General features: G+C 38.9%; 1 protein-coding gene across 1 annotated transcript in view; it reads left to right on the top strand.

The window, feature by feature from the left end:
- Rspo2 (R-spondin 2) overlaps positions 1-23,477 on the top strand; it is a 139,516-nt gene that overhangs the window by 74,627 nt on the left and 41,412 nt on the right. The window contains exons 3-4 of the mRNA XM_051202607.1: positions 10,442-10,585; positions 12,992-13,180. Of these exons, the coding sequence (XP_051058564.1) occupies positions 10,442-10,585; positions 12,992-13,180 (333 nt within the window). The remainder of the gene's footprint in view (positions 1-10,441; positions 10,586-12,991; positions 13,181-23,477) is intronic.

The raw sequence follows: 23,477 nt of genomic DNA, 5'->3' as shown, positions 1-23,477 counted from the left end.
ACCAGACTGGCCTTGAACTCACATAGATCTACCTGCCTCTGCCTCCCAACTGCTGGGGTTAAAGGCATGTGTCACCACCACTCAGCCATGTTTGCATGTTTAAGGTACTTGTGGGGCTTCTTTGCTGCTGAAATTCTTAGAAATGTAGCCACAGTATTGTCATGGACAATGAAAGTAGCATACATTCTGAGGCTTCTACTGGCCAGCCTTAAGGTTGAATTCTACTGCATGGCATGGCAAGAGGTTCTGTCTCCTTCTGTCATCGATCTGGATGGTCACACATTAGCAAAGCCATCTCCAAACAGAGCTAGCTTAAAGATAGCGGATGACAGAACTAGAAGTAAATGTTATGTTGGTTTCACTCTAAACATTTTGTTTTTGGATTCTCTCCCTTTTCTTCAGCCAGCTCTTTCAAACGACAATGACACAGCAAAGCAGGGAATGAGAAAATTACTACAGCAGGGTGACATATCACCTGTGGGTGGCTGATCAGATGTCATTTTCCCACTTGGAGATCACTAAATCCCGGTGTGTTTACACTGGTTCTCTATGTATAGAGCCCATGACTGATTTCAGACTCAGAGTCCCCAAACTAGGATACTTCTGCTTCCTGTTTATAAAACAAACTGATCTCCAGGTCACAACTCTGCAAAATTCAACCTAGGGCAAATCCTGGCCTGCCATGTTTTGTGTCAGGGCCTAGGTCTAGGTATAGGTCTAGGAATAACTTTTAGAATTTGTTTTTTTTTAAATTTAAATTTGAAACAAGCTTGTTTTACATGTCAATCCCAGTTCTCTCTCCCTCCTTCCATGTGCCCCCAACACACTACCCTATCCCCATTCTGCTCCCCAGGGAGGATGAGGCCTTCCATGGGGGATCTTCAAAGTCTTTCATATTTGGCGCAGGGCCTAGGCCCTCCTCCATGTGTCTACGCTGAGGGAGTATTCCTCTATGTGGAATGGGCTCCCAAAGTCCATTCATTTACTAGGGATAAATACTGATCCACTACCAGAGGCCCCATAGACTGCCCAGGACTCCTAATTGGCACACACATTCATGGGGTCTGGGTCAGTCGTATGCTGGTTTCCCAGCTGTCTGTCTGGGGTCCATGAGCTCTTGCTTGTTCAGGTCAGTGCTTTCTCCAGCCTGGTCTTGACCCCTTTGCTCATTATTTCTCCCTCTCTGCAACTGGATTCCAGGAGTTCAGCTCAGTGTTTAGCTGTGGGTGTCTGCCTCAGCTTCCATCAGCTACTGAATGAAGGCTGTAGGATGGCATATAAGGTAGTCATCAATCTCATTATCGAGGAAAGGCACTATTGCTTAGATTGTTAGTTGGGGTCATCCTTGTAGGTCTCTGGACATTTCCCTAGTGCCACATTTCTCTTTAAACCTATAATGGCTCCCTCTATTATGATATCCTTTTTGTTGTCCTCCTCTTCTTCCCCTGATTCAATCTTCCTGTCCCCTCATGTTCTCCCCTTCCCCTCCTCTTCTCCCCTTCTCTTTCTCCTAACTCCCTCTCCCCCACCCCTGCTCCCAATTTACTCAGGAAATTTTGTCCCTTTCCCCTTCTGTGCGGGACCATGTATGTCTCTCTTAGGTTCCTTCTTGTTTCCTAGCTACTCTAGTGGTGTGGGTTATATAGGCTGATCCTATGTTCTATGTCTAAAATCCATATATGAGTGAGTACATACCATATTCATCTTTTTGTGACTGGGTTACCTCACTCAGAATGGTTTCTTCAAGTTCCATCCAATTGCCTGTGAATTTCAAGATTCCATTGATTTTTGTTGTTGTTGTTTTGTTTTGTTTGTTTTCTGCTGAGTAGTATTCCATTATGTAAATGTGCCACACCTTCTTTATCTGTTCTTCAGTTGAGGGGCATCTAGGTTGCTTCCAGGTTCTGGCTATTACAAATAATGCTGCTATGAGCATAGTTGAACAGATGTCATTGTTGTATGAATGTGTATCTTTTGGGTATATGGCTGAAGTGGACTTACTGGATCATGAGATAGACTGATTCCCATTTTCCTGAGGAACCACTGTACTGATTTCCAAAGTGGCTGTGAGAATTTGCACTCCCCCCAACAGTGGAGGAGTGTTCCCCTTTCTCCACATCCTCTCCAGCATAAACTGTCATTGGTGTTTCTGATTTTAGCCATTCTGACAGGAGTAAGATGATATCTCAGAGTTGTTTTCATTTACATTTCCCTGATAACTTTTAGAACTTTCAGTGGCCAGAGAAAAAAATGAAGCAAACATGGTTCATGGGACATAACTTTAACTTTGTGTTGTTGTGTTCCTGTGTAAAATTTTATTGGAAAGCAACTGTGCTTTGTTTTGCATGAGTTGTGGCTTCTTTTCATGTCCTAATAGAGTAGCTTTGGCAGAGACCTTATGGTCTATATTCTAAGATATTTACTCTCCAGACTTGAACCCTTTCATAAGCCTGTTTTGAGTGTGAAGAGGTTGAGAGATTCTTCTTGTTTACCTTGGGCAGAGATTGACTGAAGGGTAAGATGTACATTAGTGTCCACATGGCTTTTCCTTTCAGTTGGGCAGATAATATTGCCTTTTCCAACATTTGTCAGATTTCAGTGGGGACTCAGGTCTGAAGTTTATTACACTGTTCTGGTTTCACCTTAATATGAGAGGGGGACAAGTTACCAAAATAGGAAAAGCACAAGGAGTAACCAGAATGAGGGACCTGCTGCTGGCAAGAATTGAAAATCTGATATGAAATATTAATTTGTTTTATAATTTAAAATTCTCTTCTTGTCAATTTTACTTTGAGGTTGTTGTCTTTCTCCCGTCTTCCTTAAATGGAAACACAAGTCCCTTTAAAGAACAGCATTGTCTTCCCAGAAGATATATTCTACTTTATCTCATTTGTTTGCAGTAAAATTTCCAATATGTAACACTTGAACTATGATAGAAGAAGCCAAAATCTTTATGTGACTACTAAGTTTTCTATAAGACTCTATGTTTATTTATTTTTTTGCATGTGGAAAATAGACAATGTTAAAATACAGAGAAAGTGCTACCAATATAATTCACAAATTTGAATTTGGTGCTTACACACAATAAATCTGAAAGACTTAAAATGAGTCTGTGAAGAAAACTATTTTGATAGCATATGTATTTCTAGGCATTAAATTAAAGTATTCCTCCCATTGGGAGTACATGCCTATAACTCCACACCTAGAGGTTGTGGTAGGATGATGGCAAGTGCAAGATAAACCTTGGCTACATAGGAAGGCACTGTGTTAAAATGGAGAACCATGATATATAATATAAAATAGGATTCTGTACCTGTCTGAAAATGGATGAGTTCATTCATCTGACCTGATTATACTTTGAGGGTTCAAATCTCCACTGAAGCCAGGACTTTACTTGGGGTCATTAAGGCAAAGAGAATGTCTTAGTCTTACTAAGTTGTTCACCGTCCCATAAGAATGACTCATTAATCTTTCCTCAGTTCTGCCAGTGCTGTTGTAATAGCTGGTGTTTTCTGATCATACTCAGTTCTGTCTCTGATCACTTGTACCTTGTTCCCTACTCAAGATAATTGCTTGACATCTGTGCTCATTCTCCACTGGCAAAAGCAATTTTGATTTGAACTAGTCCTACTGGATTTCCCCCAGGTTTCAGCAGGGTAGTCTATTAACTTGGTAATGCTGGGTTTCTGCATTGCCCTGCATGTATTTTAGCTGTAAATATGAAAACTCGAGTATTGCACTTTATTTTCTTCAGTGTAAACTGAACTCAAGCCCCTGATGAGCTATGTGTAGCTAGACTCTGTTGCAAAGTGTTGTGTTTTTTTAGCTTTTAGGCTGGGGTTTTGATCAAGCCACATTGTGATAAGATTTTTGTACTAACAAATATTAGATATATGTAATCTTGGCAACTTATAATTTTTACTAAGGGATACTTAATAAGCCATTGCCAGTTTGGGGAAGGAATGCTACACAGCAGCATTGGAATTTATTAGAGTTGTCTAAAACATGCAATTTTAAGACATTTCAGTTTCAGTTGGTGTCAGTGATTCTTAATTGAAAAATTTCAAGTCCAATTTTGCTGCTTTGGGATTAAGTTGTCCTTTTAGCATCTATTCAATGTTACTCTATAATGAGTAGACAAATCTGCAGGGATTCCCAGGGGCTAAGTGTTCTTTGATAGATGCAGCTGCGACCTGGGGACTAGATGCCTTCTGAAGGTGCAGTGCCTCTGTACTCTGAGAGGAGGTGCTGCTGTAAAATAAACACTGGGTTTCAATCAAATGCAATAGAAGACTGTGTCGTCCCAGCATGCGGCAGGGCGTGTGGGGACCTTCAATAGGGGGGTAACCTGGGAAAGAGGAATAAAGGTAGCAAAGGAACAACAGGCAGTGGGGTTTGGTGGCTGCTTTGTCTTGATCAGCATCAAGAAATAAGAGCGATTTTCCAATGTCTATCTGAGGTCCTTATAGTACTTGAGTTCTTCCCATCCTCTCATAATAGATTGTAATATATAGAGTTATACTTTCACAGTCATATTTAATAAGTCTTGGTATTTCTTTGTATTTAACTTTAAGACTTTTATTTTCTTATGTTTGTTATTGGTCATGTTGAGACACTCGGGGGGTCTAGCTTAGACTGAGAAGAAACACAGCATCTCTGCGTGCTTAGGCCCTGAGACTACTGAGAACTAAAGGAAGAGAGGACTGAATTGTATGATTTATTTTCTTTTTGTCTGGTTTCTCTCTACTCAGTGTGTTTTTTGATTGCCCTGATGTCATCTTAGATTAATGAGGGGCCTGATGGTTTTCCTTTAAACTCGTCTTTCAGAAAGGTTAGCTTTCTGAAACTCTCCACATACACAGACAGAAAGACACAGAGACACAGACATACAGACAACACACACAGACAGACATAGAGACACACACATTTTCTATAGCCTTCTAGCATTAACTGGACACGTTATTACTCAAGTGCTTGTTGAAGTGCCTTTCTTGATAGCAGACTGCCGATGTTAGGTTACTCATCCATCCAGTCTCCTAGCCCCCATGGGGTTCTTTCTGTCTAAATGAGGAAGTAAATTCAACACTATTTTGGTCAATTTGCTCTTGTGTTCAGGTACCTAGAGAAACCAGTCACTAGGGCACATCAAGTCTTGAACCCAACCTTATTCTTAATCACTTTAATTGCTGTTTAAATATTTAAAAACCATATAGAATGGGGATAAGTTATATTTCTAAACCGCTGGCGCTGAACACAAGGAAACATCCTCATTTCTAACCTGTGCCCCCTTAGCCCACTCTTCCCCAGGGTTCTCACCAACCATGTGCATTTTCTCCATCACATTCAAACCTCACTTTATTAGGGCTCTGCTTGTATCTGTCTTTTTAAAATATACTCAGCTAGAACAGCCCAACATCCACAGCTTTGCCATGATCTTGCTTTCTGTAGTCTAATTGTTTCAGGTATTTACTGATTATTCTTATATGATATGTAGTTCTCTATAGCTGGTGAGGGTGACTTTTTTTTTTTCATGTCTGAGATACATAGAGTATACATGCTACCAATCTTATACTTAGTATCCAGATAGTAAAGAAATCTAGTTTTGAAATGGCATTTATGATTTGTTTACTTGGCAAGTGCTAAAATTCCACTCCTTGTCCAGCATTGTGCCAGAAAGAATTCATAAATTGAAACAAATAAAAGTATAATGGGAGAACAGAAATGGGACCTTGGTCTCTGCCTGTAATGTGGCCAGCATGTACCTCTACTGTGTATTCTATTATCTTTCCATATTGTGTTAGTGCCACGTGGCTGTGGCCCATCACTTTGGCATTGGCATCCCTGGGATTGAGGGATGGGTGTTAATGAACCATGCTCTTAGGGTCTGGCAGCATACTCGGCACATACTGGGTTCTTGGGGAATGCTTGGAATGAACTAGACTACAGTATAATTTGAAAAATGTTACTTTAGAGCCTGTATGGGTTGGTGTTGGGAAGACAGGAGAGGGGGTTACCCAGCATACTTTTCTGCTTTTTGGCTAGGATAAATCCTTGTGGCCCAGTGACAGCCCTGTCAGGCTGCATTTGGCCATGGTTTCACTTGGACAGTAATTTTACTTAAACCAATATTGGCAGTCCATATTTGGTGGATTGCAATTTTGAGGAGGCACTGTAGTTAAGACACATGTAAGCTGGCTAAAGGCGGTTCTAACATTGTGAACAAGGACTTAAAACACATTCTTTCATAACAGAGGCCTATGTTTAGTAAATTTTGATATACCTATTATGCAGTATAAAAATTTTAAAGGTTAAGCCAACTATTGTATGTTCCCATTGGTGTGTAAATGGTGTTTAACCCACCACATTTATGCTTTATAAAGAGGTTTCAGGAAACAGATGTGAGAAATAATTAAGAGAGTGTGGCCCTTCCTGCAGAATGAGCCTAATATAATTTTAGAGGAGAAAGAAAATTTCTGTTTGTCCCTCAAAGCATTTTTTTTAATGTTTTAAACATTTATTTAGAATCACTATTGTGTGTGAAAAGACGAATTAATGAGACAAATGAATCTTAGTAAATTGAGGGTAACAAGCTTATGGCTTATGTGGCTCCTGGCTGACTACAGGACTGTGAGGCCACCAAGAGATTACCCTTCCACTCATAAGCATTACCTCCTAGAGACATGAACAAATAGGGTTAGGGGGACCTGGGGCCAGTGAGAAAGGTTTCCAGGTGACAAAGCACATCAAGGGGTAATTTCTGGGGAAACTTTCTTGCACATTGCTAGTTAGAAGGTCAAAATGTGAAGTAAAGTATAATTCTGATAGGTCTGCCTCTATATGTTACTTGGCTGTTTTCCTTTGATGTTCTTAATATTCTTTCTTCTGTATATTCCGTGTTTTGATTATTATGTTGTGAGGTGACTTTTTTTTAGTGGTTCACTCTATTTGGTGTTCTGGAAGCTTTTTGTACTTTCATAGGCACAGGCATATCTTTCTTTAAGTTGGGAAAGTTTTCTTCTATGATTTTGTTGAATATGTTTTCTGCACTTTTGAGTTAGGTTTCTTCCAAGGGTCAAGACCATGCCAGGGAAACACACAAAAACAGCTGACCTGAGCAATTGGGAGCTCACAGACTCCAGTTTGACAGCCAGGGAACCAGCATAAGACTGAGCCAGGCCTCCTGAATGTGGGTGTCATTTGGGAGGCCTGGGCAGTCTATGAAGCCTCTGGCGCTGGAACCAGTATTTATCCATAGTGCATGAATGGACTTTGGGAGCTCATTCCCTATGGAGGGATACTTTTTCAACCTAGATGCATGAGGGAGGGCCTAGGCCCTGTCCAAATGATAACTGACTTTGATAACTCCCCCATGGGAGTGAATGGGGAATGGTGGGGCTGGTGGGGGCCATGGGAGAACGGGAGGAGAAGGGAACTGGAATTGGTATGTAAAATAAGATGATTTTTTAATTTAAATTAAAGAATTATTTTAAAAAAGTCAAAGTGTAGAGTTGTATGATAGAAACTGTATATCCATAGAATCCAGGAAGACCAATAGAGTTCTAGATATGTGCACTTAGTACCAATCAAAGCTTTTAAAGAATGCATTATTGCACAGATAATATTGTAGGGTGATATTTTTTCTTCTTAGAATGGAATGGAAAGTGTTAACTTCCAGAACCCTGGTAAACAGAGGACTGGACAAGAAAAGGTTAAATGAACATGTAGTAAGTTTGAAGGTTAAAGTGAGTTAGATAATACTAAGATAATCTGCAGTGTTATATGTTTTTCCCTGTTGAAATAAAAAGGTTGTTTCATAATGTTAAGGAAGAGGCTTTTTGTTTGTAAATCTAGGTAGTTTATTCAATTGTGTACATTTAAAATAATCTTTTCTATTTATCATATAAGTAAATTGCAAATATAGTTTCATATGATTTAAGACCATATAACTTTTTGACATCTCATGTTTCTATTTCTATGCTCTTTATACATACACACGTATGTATACCCTTCTCTATATCTTTGTTGTATCATGTTACATATCATAACTTGTAGCCTGACCCCTCCCTTTTTCCACTTCACAATAGGCCTTAGCACTTACTTGGAGTCAATGCTTGTAATTCCCAGTGTGCTTTTTAATGGATATAGGATTCTGCTATCGGTGTATCAAATGTAGCTAATTTGAGAGTGCATAATTAAGCTTTTTCCAGCCAGATTTATGCTTGACACCATCCTGAGGGACTGCAGGGAGAATGATAGGCATGTGAGAAATTCTGCAATCCTGAAGTGGTATCAGAGCAAGGGACAGAATGAGGGGGGAGGGAGCTTTAAGTAACAATAAAGATCAGCAAAAAGTCTTGTAAAATTAATTCCAAATGCTTGTTGATATAACTTTTGTGGCCAAAAGACTTAACTGTGTGGAACATATTTGAAAGACAAATCAAACCCTGTAGGTAATGGCTGATTGATGAAGTGTGGAGTCTTCCTATATTTAAAACAATATAATTCTTTTTTTTTTTTTTTTTTTTTTTTTTTTTTTTTGGTTTCCTTTACTCTCTTCTGTTTCATCCATTGGAAAATGCTTATCGTGTCTTGGAAAATAATTCTGTAACAGAGAAGGCTGCTTGCCTCTTTAAAAAAAAAACATAGTAAGAGAACCAGCAATTTGTGGACATACTGGTCATGTAGTTTGGCCATGATTGAGAGGCTTCTGTACAGTTGTGGGCCTCTGTTTATTAAGATGCAGGTTACAGTATTTAAGACTATGAGTGACCCTTTTATGGGGTGAGAAGCTATATTTGTATGCCCACTATTTTCTTCCCCCAGTGGAGAAGCAATGCCATAATTTGCTGGTGGCCTTGAATCCATAGATACTTGGTGTTCGGTTCTACATTTGGCATTCACTTTACGTGTATTGTGGTGATCACTTAGTACACAAAGGAATGGTGTAGAGTCAAAATGGAAAGGCAGGAACATATTTTTGTTTTTGTCTTTTTTTTTTTTTTTTTTTTTTTTTTTTTTTTTTTTGCTTATAGCTTAAAAATTACCATTAGGTTTACCATTAGGAAATGCATTTTAGACAACTTTTTAGCCTTTTTCTAATTTCTGGAATTATTTTCTCAACTTTTAAGCACAAAGGGATTTTTCTAATTCATTTATATATTGACTCCAATTATCTTTATTTCCCATTTTTTATTTTTTTGATTTCATTTTACATTCCAACAACAGTTCTCCCTCCCACCCCTCCTCCCACCCACTTCCTACTCCCATCCCCCCCCCCCTGTACCTACTCCATAACACATCCCTAGTCCACTCCTCCTCATGGGTAAGGGCGCCCATGAGGAGTCAACATAGTCTGGCACAATAGGTTGGTGCAGGGACAGGCCCTTCTCCCATGCATTAAGGCTGTCTCTAGGCTAAGAGAGTATCCCTCCATGGGGAATGTGCTCCCAAAGTCCTTTCATGCACCAGGGATACACACTGGTTCCCCGGCTTTCAGAAAGGGGGTCCATGAGCTCCCCCTTGTTCAGGTCAGTTGTCTCTGTGGGTTTCTGTAGCCTGGTGTTGATCCCATTTTCTTATTGCTCCTCCCTCTGTGCAACTGGATTCCAGGAGTTTGGATCACTGTTTAGCTGTGGGTGTCTGCTTCTCTTTCCATCAGCTACTAGATGAGGCCTCTATGATGGCATATGCGTTAGTTGTCAATCTCATTATCAGGGAAGTTGCCTCTCCACTGTTGATCAGATTGAACCAAAGCAGCCAGTACTCCCTGTGTGACTTACTGTCTCTTAGTTCCCAGGGTCCTCATTTACAAATTACAGGCTCTGCCCAACTGGGAAGAGTGTGTGGAAATGTATATAAAGGCCATTGTGCAGCGAGGGTTCCACAAGATGACTGAATCATTCCCTTTCCCTTACCCATGTCACATTATTCCCTGAATTAAAAAGAAGATACCATTGCCCAGTGCTCTAGGTAATGTAGCAAGCATGTAAAAATACTTTGAAATTTGAATTCTAAAGTCATTACTTGCAAAAACAAAACAAAACAACAGAAACAGAAAAAAAATACTACTGATTAGACTTTCCACTCTGCCTTCCATTGTGGAACTCTGAAAGGCAGCACAGACTTCAGTCTTGGAGTTGATGTAATTTGTAGTAGGAGGATATTCCTTATACTCATCTACTTTAATCCCATCTGGACATCCAAACTTTTCTGGAGTTTCCTGTTGCCTCAGGCCTCTTCTGGCACTCTGAATTAACTTACCAATGTTAGAAAGCTGTTGGAGGAATCAGGCAGGGGTGAGAAAGAATGCTCTGACATCAGAAAATAAAGGAATTGAACATTACCATTAATGTTTTGGTTGGGGTAACCAGTGAGTTTATGTAATGTGATTTGTAAAATGTACAACATCCCTTAACTATTTTTTTTCTCTTTGAAATTGTAGGATGCAGAATAGAAAACTGTGACTCTTGCTTTAGCAAAGATTTTTGTACCAAGTGCAAAGTAGGCTTTTATTTGCATAGAGGCCGCTGCTTTGATGAATGCCCAGATGGTTTTGCACCATTAGACGAGAGCATGGAATGTGTAGGTGAGTAAGTCTTAATTCAACTCTTTAATTGAAAATTTTATGCCTATTTGTAAAAATACTCATATTGGATATAGTTAACCTAAAAGTATATGAATGAGTTCTATTACTCATTAGAACTGAAAATTTTTTTGTTTCTTTGCTGATTTTAAATAGTTTAGACATTATGATGATGGGTATCTTTGTTCCAAAATTTGCCAGTTATGTATTTGCTGAGTTAGTTTATCATGTGTAATATACCCATGTCTTATGATATTAATAAGTTCTTGGTACTTGCCTTAGCTAGGGTTTCTAGTTCTATGAGGAGACACCATGACCATGGCAACTCTTATAAAGGAAAACATTTAGTTGTGGTGGCTTACAGTTTCAGAAATCTAGTCTACAGCCATCATAGTGGGGCATGGCAGTGTGTAGGCAGACATGGTTCTAGAAAAGGAGCTGAGAGTTCTACATCTTAATCCATAGGCATCAAAAGAAAACTATACTGGGTGTAGACTGAGCATTTATGAGACTGCCAAGCCTGCACCTACAGAGAGACATTCCTCCAACAAGAACCCACCTCCTAATACTGGGGCTCCCTACGGGCCAAGCATTCAAACACATGAGTCTGTGGGGGTCATACCTATTTAAACCACCCCAGTACTGTTGGAGATAAACATTTTATTTGGGAGAAAACAAAACTTCCCAAATATTATTATGTCATACATTCTATTGCCTTATGCATGCAAATAGATGAACCCTAGTGTATCGTGCTTAAGTCATCTGTGTTTAAAAAAAAAAGTTGAAAGAATATTTTTCTGCTCAAATATATTTTCTTGGTCTGTTACAAAGTTCATTAAAAACAGTTTTGGTGTTAACTGAGTGTATACTTTAACATATTGTGAAAAAAATAATCACATGTTTTTGAAATGTCATACGAAGTTTATACTGCAGTGTAACACTGTGGGATTTGTGTGTGTGTGTGTGTGTGCACATGTGTGCACATGCACACTATTTGACAAATATGTGGGTTTGATCTCAAGTGTAATTTCATGCTTATCTTCCTCAAATTTTACTAGATGTATACACATCTGATTTAATAATGCAACAGAGCTAGGAATAATCAATTATGCTTCCCGTTCCCTTAAGTGGAGTGATTTTTAAAATGGATCTTGACAATTTATTCTTTAGAAATATTGCTGAACCTTTTTGCAGTTATATAAAGTTGAAAACTTTTATGGAGGAGTGTTCACTTAAATGTGAGGTTTGGAAAGCAAGGTATTAATTTGTAATTATAATATTTACATGTGAGTTAGCACATGCAGCTTATCACCCAGTTGAAAATTGAAAAAGCCACTAAAAATATATGAATGTGGTTTTAGCCTTTGAGAAGCAAGCATCACCCCCATTACAAATTTGTAAATGGAAAGATCCAGGGTATTCTATGACATAATCCTGTGCATCACCCTATATAACAATTTTAAATTGGTTTAAAAAACAAACAAACAAACAAACATGGAATTGTCTCTGATGCCTACTGCGGTTGGAAACAAGGTGTATTGTAGGTGAACTACAGGATGGGGTCCTCAGGTCTCATGTAAGGAGCTTTTCAGTAGGGAAGTTGATGAGGAGACTCAACCTCTGCATAGCTTTACTGTGCTATTCCTGCCTGTTATACCACTGCTCAATAGTGTTATAAAAGAGACACTAAAAGTGTCTAGGAAAGTAGATATTTTTTGCAGCAAATATCTGTTAATTTTTAAACTAGTAATATTTGCCTTGGGTACAGAGGTACAAGAATAGATATTTTCAGAAAATACACACACACACACACACACACACACACACACACACACTCTCTCTCTCTCTCTCTCTCTCACAAACACACACATTCACACTCTCTCTCACAAACACACACATTCACACACACACACACACTCTCTCTCTCTCTCTCTCTCTCTCTCTCTCTCACACACACACACACACACAGTAATCCTTGTCTACCTCCCAGTACTTATAAAATAAAGCAGACACAGTTATGGATTTGTGGTAGGGCATACAAAATTAGCTTGATAGATGGTGGCTTTTGTCATGGCATTAAAACAGTGCCTTCTCTTTTAGAGATGATAGAGATTTGCATTTAGGATTGTCCAGCAGTATCCCTTCCAAAACATGACAAATGGAGAGCAACAGCCACTTTATTATTTACGTGGCATTTGTTTGTCTTAGCTGTCAGAGCTCTATGATTTAAAAAACCTTAGTTCTAGACGAATCTTGTAGGGCTACAGTACATACATATATGTATATGTATGTGTATATGTATGGTGGAGGTAATGAATTAAATATAGTTGTATAAATTTTATATCAAACAAATAGTGGATACCCAATTGCTGTCTATGTTTGCATTTTTTTTTTTTCAATGTCTATCAGAAGGATGTGAGGTCGGTCACTGGAGTGAATGGGGAACGTGTAGCAGAAACAACCGCACGTGTGGATTTAAATGGGGTCTGGAAACCAGAACACGGCAGATTGTTAAAAAACCAGCAAAAGACACAATACCATGTCCAACTATTGCTGAATCCAGGCGATGCAAGATGGCCATGAGGCACTGTCCAGGAGGTGGGTCTAACTAATCACTCTTTCGTGCTGTGTGCTTTCTGAATTTTTCCACTCCTTCTCTTCCCCCATCCCAGTAAAAGCTATTTATCTATCCATGATGGAAATCTGATACTAACAATGAAGAGGAGATAAAATTCTATTTGAGAAACAAGGAGTGAACATTTAACTATTTGCTTTCATAATATTTGAAAAGTAACTTGAAGGAATATGAGCAAGATTTCTAAAATGAGATTTCTGGAAATGTGGGTTGTTTTTCTCGAGTATGTTCTCTTTTCAAACGTACCATAAAAGTGGGTGCTTGTGCAAGCAGGCCTTTACAGATGTTGCTCATAAGGAAGGGGCCAACTTTCTGTTGAGAAGCGCTTAGACTAGGAAAGTTTATGGAATCTGTGAAATCATCGGCATCCTTACTAGTTGAAGATGACAACTTAAAATAAACTTACCCAAACACTGGGAGGAAAAACCCTGTCTTAATGTTACCACAATTAACCTCCTTTCTTTGTTTTGATAATAATTTGTAGAAAACAGCTACTGGTATGTGTGCGTTTAACTTTGTAATAATTACACCGATTTGCAGTCATTATTCTATAATAGCCGGATTAGGCTCATTTGGAAATGAGGAGATGAGTACTTAGTGAGGTGTTGGACAACACAGAATCAGGAGGTCAAAATGCAATTTTTGTGTGCATGAATGGGTTTGTGTGTTGTGTATACATGTGTGTATATGCACATATGTGTGCATGTACAGGCCAGATGGCAATCATTTGCCATCTACCTTTATATTTTCTAACCTTTCTAAGACATATCTCTTATTGACTCGTAGCTCATAATTTTGGCTAGACTGGCTGGCCAGCAAGGCCTTAGGGCCCTCAGTCTCTGTGCACCCTCCTCCGGGCTGGAGTTACTCACATACCTGACTTCTGTGCATGCTGGGTATATATATGAATTTAGGTCTCAGTGCTAGTATAGGAAGCATGTTACAGACCAAGCCATCTCACCAGCATCTTGATATGAAAATTTCACAATGTTGCCTTGCTTCTTAAAGCTGTAATCACTTGTCGACATTGATTATATCACTAGCCAAAGCCATGTTGCCACAGATAAAACTGAGATTTTTTTTTTTAAGCATACAAATAGAAAACCAAAGCAAAAAGCAAGTTGTGTTTGGGAAAGTGCCTCATAAACTAATCCAAACTTTTGGTTGCCTCTTCCCCTCACTCACCTACTGTTAGTGTGTAACTTCTCAACTTTTTAACTCTAGCCCAGAAAGAGACATGTAGATGCTAAAATGGGTTTATACCCACATTCCGCTGCCCTGAAGAGAATGTCTATGATCCATGGAGAAAGGCGAAACCCTGAAGACTGGAAGACTCCAGCTGGCTTCTGCAGACTATTAGACCCAGATTCAGAAGCTCCCGTGGAGGAGGCAGCTTTTCCTCCTGAATTAGTCTTGCTTTTCCTTACTGGGCCTTTGAAACAAGGTTTTTTGGAGGGGCTGCTTTGTACTAACAAGGATGGTTTTGTTCACTTAAAGTGGGTATTTTTCAGTCAAAATATAAGAAAATATTTTCTTACAAAACTAATAAGCCACTTCTTGGATAGCTGAGAGCATTTAACCTGCAACCTTTGGCCTAAAAGCAAACCTGATGTATTCAGGTATTGAAAAGAAAGACGTTCTTTGTTGTATATTGTTTATATAGCTGGCCCCTCCCCCGATCCCCTCTTAGAGCGGCATGGTCCTGCAATTGTGGTTCACGTTAATAGCAAGAATTAAACTTAAAATAGTCTTGTAACAAACATGCTTATGTGTAACAAGAGACCAAATACTCCTCTACAATACCCCATTTCAAGCCTTTTATTTTGTCTGACCTCAGTCACGATTGAGAATTTTCTAGGTTGTTAACCATAATATTTACTTCCTTTTTGTTCTTCATGCTAACAACAGTTGCCATCTTAATGGAATGTGCTTGACTATACTGATAATTTAAATTGTGCCACACACACACACACACACACACACAGAAAAATCACTTAAGCCTGATTTGCTTGTTTCCTTCTTCTGACAAATAAATCAGAGATAGATTCTAGCTCAAATTGTATGTAGGTTTTAACCATATTTTATCTGCTAAGCATTGCTCTTACTCTTGTAGCTATCTTAATTTTCAGCTTACTACTTTTTCTTGTCTAAATTTAGTCAAATAGTAAAGACGCTTACGTTTACTTATAACGGGATTTCAAAGATATGCTGAAACTTGTTTCATTTGATTTAAAGGAAAGTAAATTGGTAGAAATTAATGGCTCTGTAGTAAAATGGCTTCTATATACAAATGTGAGATATAAGAACTAAGAAATCAATTTTGGAATTTGGCCAGTAGTTGCTAAAAATTGGCATAACCTCCAGCAGAGAGTCCCACCTTGCCTCAGGTGAGAGAAGGGAAATTCCCTTTCTTCGGCAGGTCACGCTGATTGTGGAAGAATGGAGAAGAAAACCACTTTATCCCCCTTTCCATCTTGATTTGATTTCAGTGATCTGCTTTGACAAACCATGCAAAAATGTAAGTCGTAATCAGGTTGGGAATACAGGCATTTTTCAGATCTTTTCAACATATGTATGGATTTTCCTCCTGTTGGAGCCAATCTTAACCTGATTGCACTCAAATGCAGCCTTAGCCTCCTTCACACTGGAGAACAGACATATTAGAATCAGATGCTTTTGATTAGGGAAAAGCCTGAGCTAGAGGTCAGCATCATGGAATGGCTGCTAAATGTGTAAGATGCTACGCCGAATGCAATTAAGTACGAGAAAATGAAAAACTGTAACAGTAAAAAGAAAACAAAACAAAAAACAAACAAAAAGCATCTTGGCATGGTGACCTAGCCTATTTCTTCTTTCTTTACCTATCACATGCTGATTTGTTTTGTGGGGAGATGGGGAAAGAGGAAAATTATATAGAGACTTTAGTAGATGTATTTGTACTGAAGTAGTCACTCTTCATTTCCAAACTTTTCTTTGTGGTTAGTTTTCTTCCATTGTGGATGAAACATGTAAGCTTTCTTGGACTTTTATATCAGCCTTTGGAGGTTTGGTCTGTGATCTGGGTGTCTACATCCTGTCAACTCATAACTTTTGTGACCCATGACAAGTCACTTAACCCCTCTTGGCCTTTGTTTCCTTATTTATAAAGTGAGGCACTGATGTAGGAGATCGCAAAGGTTTAGTTTTCTTCTAAATGCCAGTGATTAATTGAGAAAAGGAGCAGGTGAGGTCTGTGGTCACCATTTAAAAGACAAGAAAAAGAGCTGTGGTCCAAGAGCACAGACCGGCCATGGAGTTAGCTGGTCCCGTTTCTGGTGGTAGCTGCACTGCGCATGTGCTGAGCCTTCTGGTGACCTCCTCCTGCTCAAATAATGACTTTTGTGTTGTCAACCTTGGAAGACTAAATAGGATTTATTTTAAATGTAGGTGTTACCTGTGGTGTAGCTACCAAAAAGCAGAAGTGTAAGGGAGACACAAAGAAAAAAAGGGAGCACAGGAAACCACAGGAGGAAAAAAAAAAAAAAAAAAAGACAAGACGGTGAATTGAGTGTGTGCTTGAAAGCAAGTAGGAAGAAGAATAGAGCCCTAAAAAGTCGAAGCTGTACTTGTTGCAGATACAACCATCCCCTCCCATCTCTTGTGTGACATATTTCATCCCGCCGGAAATAATTTTGTTTAGTAGCAGCCCCAAACTGTGACTGGAAGGAATTTTGAGTCTAGTTTAAGTTGTATATTAGGCAATGTTTTAAGAGAAAAAGAAAAATGGGCTATTACATATTTTAATGACCAATGGGAGAACAACATCCATTTGTTAAAGTATGGTGCTGGAAGACACCCACGTACAGTAGGAAATACTGTTATCTGCAAGTTTGTACAATTTTCTACTCTAACAAGATTACCAAATATATATATATATATATATATATATATATATATATATATGGGAATATATGTATGTATTCCACATTAGCTTTTCAAGTTAAAAAACGCTATTATTAATATTAATAATACTCATAGTGATAGTACTGTTGGGGGTTTGGACATTTTGTGGCCTTAATTCTCTCCTTCCTCTGTGCAAGGAAATTCGTGTTCTTGGTTTGTGCAGCAGGTATAGCAGTTGTGTTGACTTGTTTAAGTATCTTTCTGGCTCTGACAGCAAGTTTTGCTAGATGTTTGTTGACTAGTGTCCCATACTGTTTGTTGTTCTATTGATTAAAGAATCCCTGAGTTTTTCTTAGAAAGAATAACTGTAGCAAAGAAGTAAATGGATGACCATATATAACTTCATGCACAGGCATGAGCTGTACAGAAAAGTAGACCAGGACAGTGAAAAAGGGCTTTCGCTGAGATGTGCTAACGTTTGATATTCAGAAAACTCTGAAAGTGATGTTTGGCCAGACGTCTACATAGTTGGAATTTTCTTTGGGCTGCCAATCAGCTCCTAAATAAAGACATGGAGACTTATTAGAGGCGTGGCCTTAGCTTAGACTTGTCTCACTAGCTCCTCTAACTTAATTTAACCATTATCTATTCATATATGTTTTGCCTTGGGGCCTTTTATCCTTTTTTTTTCATTCTGTTTGTTCTACTTTCCTGCTTCCTCTATGGCTAGCCCCTGGCATATATATATTTTCCCCCAGAACCTAAATTCCTCCTCCTACTTACTCTCCTTGCTTGGAAGTACTGCCTACATCTCCTCCCTTGCTATTTGCCATTCAGTTTTTTATTAAATCAGCCAGATGCCTTAGGCAGGCAAGGTAAAGCAGCAACACATCTTGTTGTTGCATTTTAAAGTACTAGTAAAAACTAAAATGATACTTCTATGTAGGAATGGAGAGAGCTAAAAGTTAAGTAGTTAAATAAAATGAAACACATCTTTACATAGTTAAACAAATGCAACACACCTTTTCATAGTTAAATGAATATTCCACAACAAATATGAGTGATTATGTGAACATCAAAGATGTTTGTTGAGGTTGTTGACTCAATGAGTATTTTAACATTCTTGACTCTCCTACAATAGTTTGGGAAAAGAGGAGGTCCTAGTGAGTCCCAGCGAGGCACTGACTGGTCCTTAAGAAGTTGCTAGTGGCAGAGTGGAGTAGGAACAAGGCCCTATTGCCTGGGAAGCCTGAGTTTATTGTGTCTTTTCTTCGTTCCTGTAGTGAAGCCATGACTGTCTTGAACAGTGATGTACCCAACATTCAGCTTTCTCTATTCCTACACTCAGAAGTATCATTTGATTTCTTTACTAGTGCTTTAAAGTGCAACACCATGCTATCTTCATCCCTTCCCAATACCTTCCTAAGTAGAATAACTAGTGAAGGGAACTCCAGAGGCCATGTTTCATATGTCTTGAAGCACTGACTACTAGCTGTGTTTTCTCATATCCTTCTTTAATTAGAGTGCTGTTAGGATTCAGTTTGAGGGAGTATGTGACTTCAAGATAAGCCCTTTAATATTTAGTCCTTCAGAGTCAACTTTCTGGATGAGCCTTCTTGGTATGCCATGCTACATTTAGCATTCATTGCCCTACATGATTGCTTTATGTCTGACATCACTTTCTTGTTTTTTTATCTGAGACTTTTCAGCAACCGGTTTCTTAGGTGATCCTCCAACAGATGCCCAATGACTTTCTGCATTTGGTGCTGTGACTGTCTCAGCTCACTATGAGCTCATTAGACTGTAATTCTTGGAGCTATACTTAATATTTCCTTGGCAATGTGCAAGCAAGTTAAATATAAATAAGAAGCCTGCTACTATATACTACTTTTATTTGGAAACAATCCATTTATCTTATGAAGATTACCTGATTGTGATCCACTACTTTTCTTTTTGAAAAGTGGTTCTTAAGTTAGTAGGAAGCAAAGGAACATGTTACTTAGCATCTCGGAATTTTAAACTCTGTAAACCTCTACTGCTAGAAGATAACAGTAATAAGACTTCATTAGTATCTGTTTTCTGTATATAAACTGACAGCCTCATGTGCACTAAGCATTAGATAATAGAACTAAAGATGGTTGTAGATTGTGATGGATTAAACCAAGAACAGGAAATGAGCACATTTCAGTAGGGTCAAGAAAATATGCTTTAGACACATGTTCTTTATTTCTCTACATTTTGTTTACATTTGAGTTGTAGTTATGTGGTCTGCTCTCTACATGCCAGCCTCAAGGATCCTTGGAAGAGAGGCTAAGAGAAAAATACTTTTTTTTCTGTGACTTATACATTGTCAAAAAAAGTGGCATTAATGGAGAGTTTACCTAGAGATTCTTCTGCCCGTCTGTGTATCCTGTTAAAAACTTAGTTATATTTCTCAGAGCAATCAGTGGTTTGTGTTTGTAGCAATTTTCAACTAAACAAATCATACCATTCTCAGGTACTCTGGATGCCCAGATGATATATGTAATGGATATTACCCTGAATAGTTACCCATACCTGTCACTTTGTAAATGTTATAGCATTATTATATAAAGCTGATGTTTTACAACTATACACCTCCTTTGAAAAATTTCTGGCGGTAGAGTGTCTAAAACTCCTGTTTTAGGGAGCTTAAGGATGTGTTGAGAAATGAGATTTTCTGGACCCTTCTCTTTATCACACCCTACTTTAAATTTTTTATTATTATTTCTTCTTGTTCCTAGAAAATGAACAGAGGATAAACATTGGCTGTTAGTGGTAGTCGCATTTTTATTGTTGGGGTGTGTGTGTGTGTGTGTGTGTGTGTGTGTGTGTGTGTGTGACAGTGTCTTTTGAAATTTCAACTTTCAAATATAGGTATCACAATATTCAGTGGTGATGCACCTTTTGTTGTTTGTTGCTGCTTTTAAGCCATCTAGTGATTTTCAAGTTTATTGACTCCCCCAAAACAGAATGTAAGGTCTGAGGAAATATGGAGTAGCAAAGCAGGTTCCTGTGGAATGTATGGAGATCATGATGTCTTTAAGTGGTAAGAAGCAAGCAACGCTCAGCATAGCCAAGGGCACAGAAATCCAAGAAGAGCAGGGCACTTACAGAATACAAGGGAGAGAAATGAGACAATTTCCTTTCTCAGTTTCATTGCGTGTCTGTCTTGATGCCATTCTTGCTTGCCCAGAGGGGACAGTGAGTGAGTGGATACGTGAAAGAAGCTACACCATTGTGTCACTCTCTGAGATCTCATCTGGAGGCTCTACCAGGCTAATTTAATTACAGGCTGGAGCAGCATGTCCTAGTCTTTTTTTTTTTTTTATGGGAACTTTTATAAGTTCTTTTTTATAAAAGAATTTCTCAACTACATCTGCCACCGAAGGCTTGATGTCCACCGTGTAACAAGGCAAAGATGAAAATTCCAGAGTGCCTTTCTTTTGTGACTTTTACTCAGCAGTAAGCTAGTTTAATCTTAATGTGAAAGATGTGAAATGATGACTATCCTCCCCCCCAAAAACAAAACAAAACAAATAAACAACTTTTAATAGGACACAAATGGTACCAGAGGTAGAGTGTCCCGTTTAGAGGAGACATTGACCTACCCTCTGTAAGACAAAAAAGCCTTACCTATAAAGGCCCTAATGATTCTTAGAAATGCCCTTTCTCTACCTCTGATGCCTGTGATCTTCCCGTGATGTTGACAAAGAGTAGGATCCAGTTGGTGTACTCTCTTGGGTTTTATGTGTCTCCTCTACAGCTACCAGGCTGAACTTCAGGTGCATCTGTGATTTCCTCCAAAGACAGAGGCAGCAAGAGAAGGCTTTATTGAAAGAATGAAAATTTTACTAAAAATCACAGTATGACTCTTACTTTGTCATTGCACAGAAGTAGCTGAGGTGATATGATGATTTTGTATAAGCGATCAGGCAAACATTTTCACTCTTAACCTGCAGCCATGGAACTGACAGTTTTCGACACACGATCAGCCTCTCTGTGATACATGGGCATCATTTTCATAGGTCTAGAATTTTTTTTAAATCTTTCTAAGGAATGGGAAACCAGGAATAAACTATGTAAACTTGCCTAGTAAACAGACATTTATTAACTGACACTGGGTCCGTATATGTTCTTCTTAAATGTCCATAGAGTATAGTGATTGTGCAAAAAGATATATGGCAGCATGGTGAAACAGGACCCCAAAATGTAAAACCATGACGACCAAAAGAACTGGAAGCAGAGCAAGAAAGAGCTTGGGACTGATGGGAAAAGAAATATCTCCAAATGTTCATTTAAATAGTTGAGTAAAGTTTTGGCTTCTTCAAGAGTTTAAAATGAGTAGTTATAAACTATAATACTGATTTTATAGTAACTTTCCAAAGCAAGTGACTGTGTTCACATATTTATAAATAAAAAATACATTGGTGCATACACATAAATATCCACTCACCATCTGCACACGTTGAAGTACATGCATTTAATTTGTGTTGGAGAAGGAGAAATGTAAACACTACCCCAGCTACAAACCCTTCTATCAAAAATGGGGACCTGAGTCCATGATAAGCAGTATCTGGTTGGATATAAGGTCCACTGCTTAATGGAACTCGTCCCTGACATTGCTTGGATGACCAGTTAGACAAGGGACCTAGGGGAAAACCAAGTAATACTGTCTGCTAAAGAAAGGTAGCCATAAAATGACTCCTAATGACATTCTGCTATAATCAAAGCAGTACATTGCTCAGCTGTCATCAGAGAAGATTCCTCCTGCAGCTGATGGGAGCAAATATAGAGACCCACAGCTAGATAATGAGTAGGGAGTGAGAGACCTTGGAAAACTCATTCCTAAGGGTGATGCTCTATCAAGTCTTTCCCCTCAGGACTCAGAATTCTGCAGTAGAGAAAGTGGGAAGTTTGTAAGAGTCCTAGGGGAAGGAGTGCAGCAAGGAAACAAGGTCCCCTAAGTACAGCAGGGTGGGTGTACATATGAACTCTCAGAGACTGTGGCAGCATGCACAGGGCATGAATGGGTTTTTTCCAAATGGGGTCCTTGATCTGAAAAGTGGACTCATGTCCCTATTCCTAACCCAGGAACCAACTCCAATTGATAACCACTTGTAGATGAAAAACTTTTTTCAAGAAAGTCTCACTGGGTATACAAACCCCTCTTATTAAATGTAGGCCCCTCACCCAGCAGTAGAGGGCCAATACAAAATGACCCTGACAGCATCTTCAGAGATCCTTTGTGTGATACTATGTCAAGGCATTTTTTAAAAATGGACACCATAGAAGCTAAGTGTGAGGCCAAACTGGACATGGTAGAAAGTATAAGTTGCTGACAGGAAAGTGTGTCTGTGACGAGGAGGACTTTGTACTTTATCTTGTATAGTGTCGAAAGTCCAAGAGACATTTGAAAATTCAGGCATGTCATCAGAAAACTGACTAAAACCTAAGTGGCCGACTGTTGCATTGGGAAGGTGTCAGTGAGGAGATAAACTGTCCATCCTGGGTTTGGGGCCAGGCATTGAGCAGAGACTAGTTTTAATGTTAGAATTACCAGCAAATACTTCAGAGTTTTGATGTTTATGCATTTTTCAGTTTGCTTGCTTTTCTAATGAGTGTAGGATTTTGTCTTGGCCTCCAGTCTGCTATGACCCCTTGATCTCCTCCTGCCAGCTTCCTAAGCCAGGCCACTCCCTGGTTATTTGTGCAATGTTTCCTGCTCCTCTCCCCCACCCCTTTGCCATTTTAGTCTAGGCACATTTTGCTTTTACCCCAAGTGAACTGTATCTGTTTCTTACTCTTTCCATTTACCATTTACCCAGATCCTTGGATGGATTAGTCTCCATATTTTTTTTTTTTTAATCTGCCATATTCTCACCCTAATGTATTTCCCTTACCAGTGTATTTTTCTTAAAACCCATAAATATTATTCAAGTCAAGGATGAAAATATTCCCACAAGGCCCAGTTTCAACTGTGTTATCTAAAATGATCTTATCTGACACGTTAGCTACCGGACTGTGGGTTTTAAAGGAATCCCAAGTGAAATGCCTGGTTCAGGAGAAAAGTATGTAGTAACCAATTTGCTACATTTGTGACATAGGACGGGAGGAAATGTGTAGCTTCTATTCGTTCTTCCCTTTCTCTTCTCCTTTCACAACCCTTCAGCTGTTGTCTCCCACACACCTACACCCTTTGATAACTCGTTGCCTTCTAATTGATACCTTCAGTGGTGGCAGATCTAAATACTTAGAAATTGGTAGTTTTAAACTTGCTATGCACTATCCTGATTTACCTCTTAGCAGAATGACATCAAGTTTCTTAATTTCCTAAAGCCCAGTCATGTCCAACGCAGG

This window comes from Phodopus roborovskii, unplaced genomic scaffold, assembly GCF_943737965.1.
Source record: "Phodopus roborovskii unplaced genomic scaffold, PHOROB, whole genome shotgun sequence".
Lineage (NCBI taxonomy): Eukaryota > Metazoa > Chordata > Mammalia > Rodentia > Cricetidae > Phodopus > Phodopus roborovskii.
The sequence above is the reverse complement of the archived record's forward strand: the minus strand, read 5'-3'. Positions and strand labels throughout refer to the sequence as shown.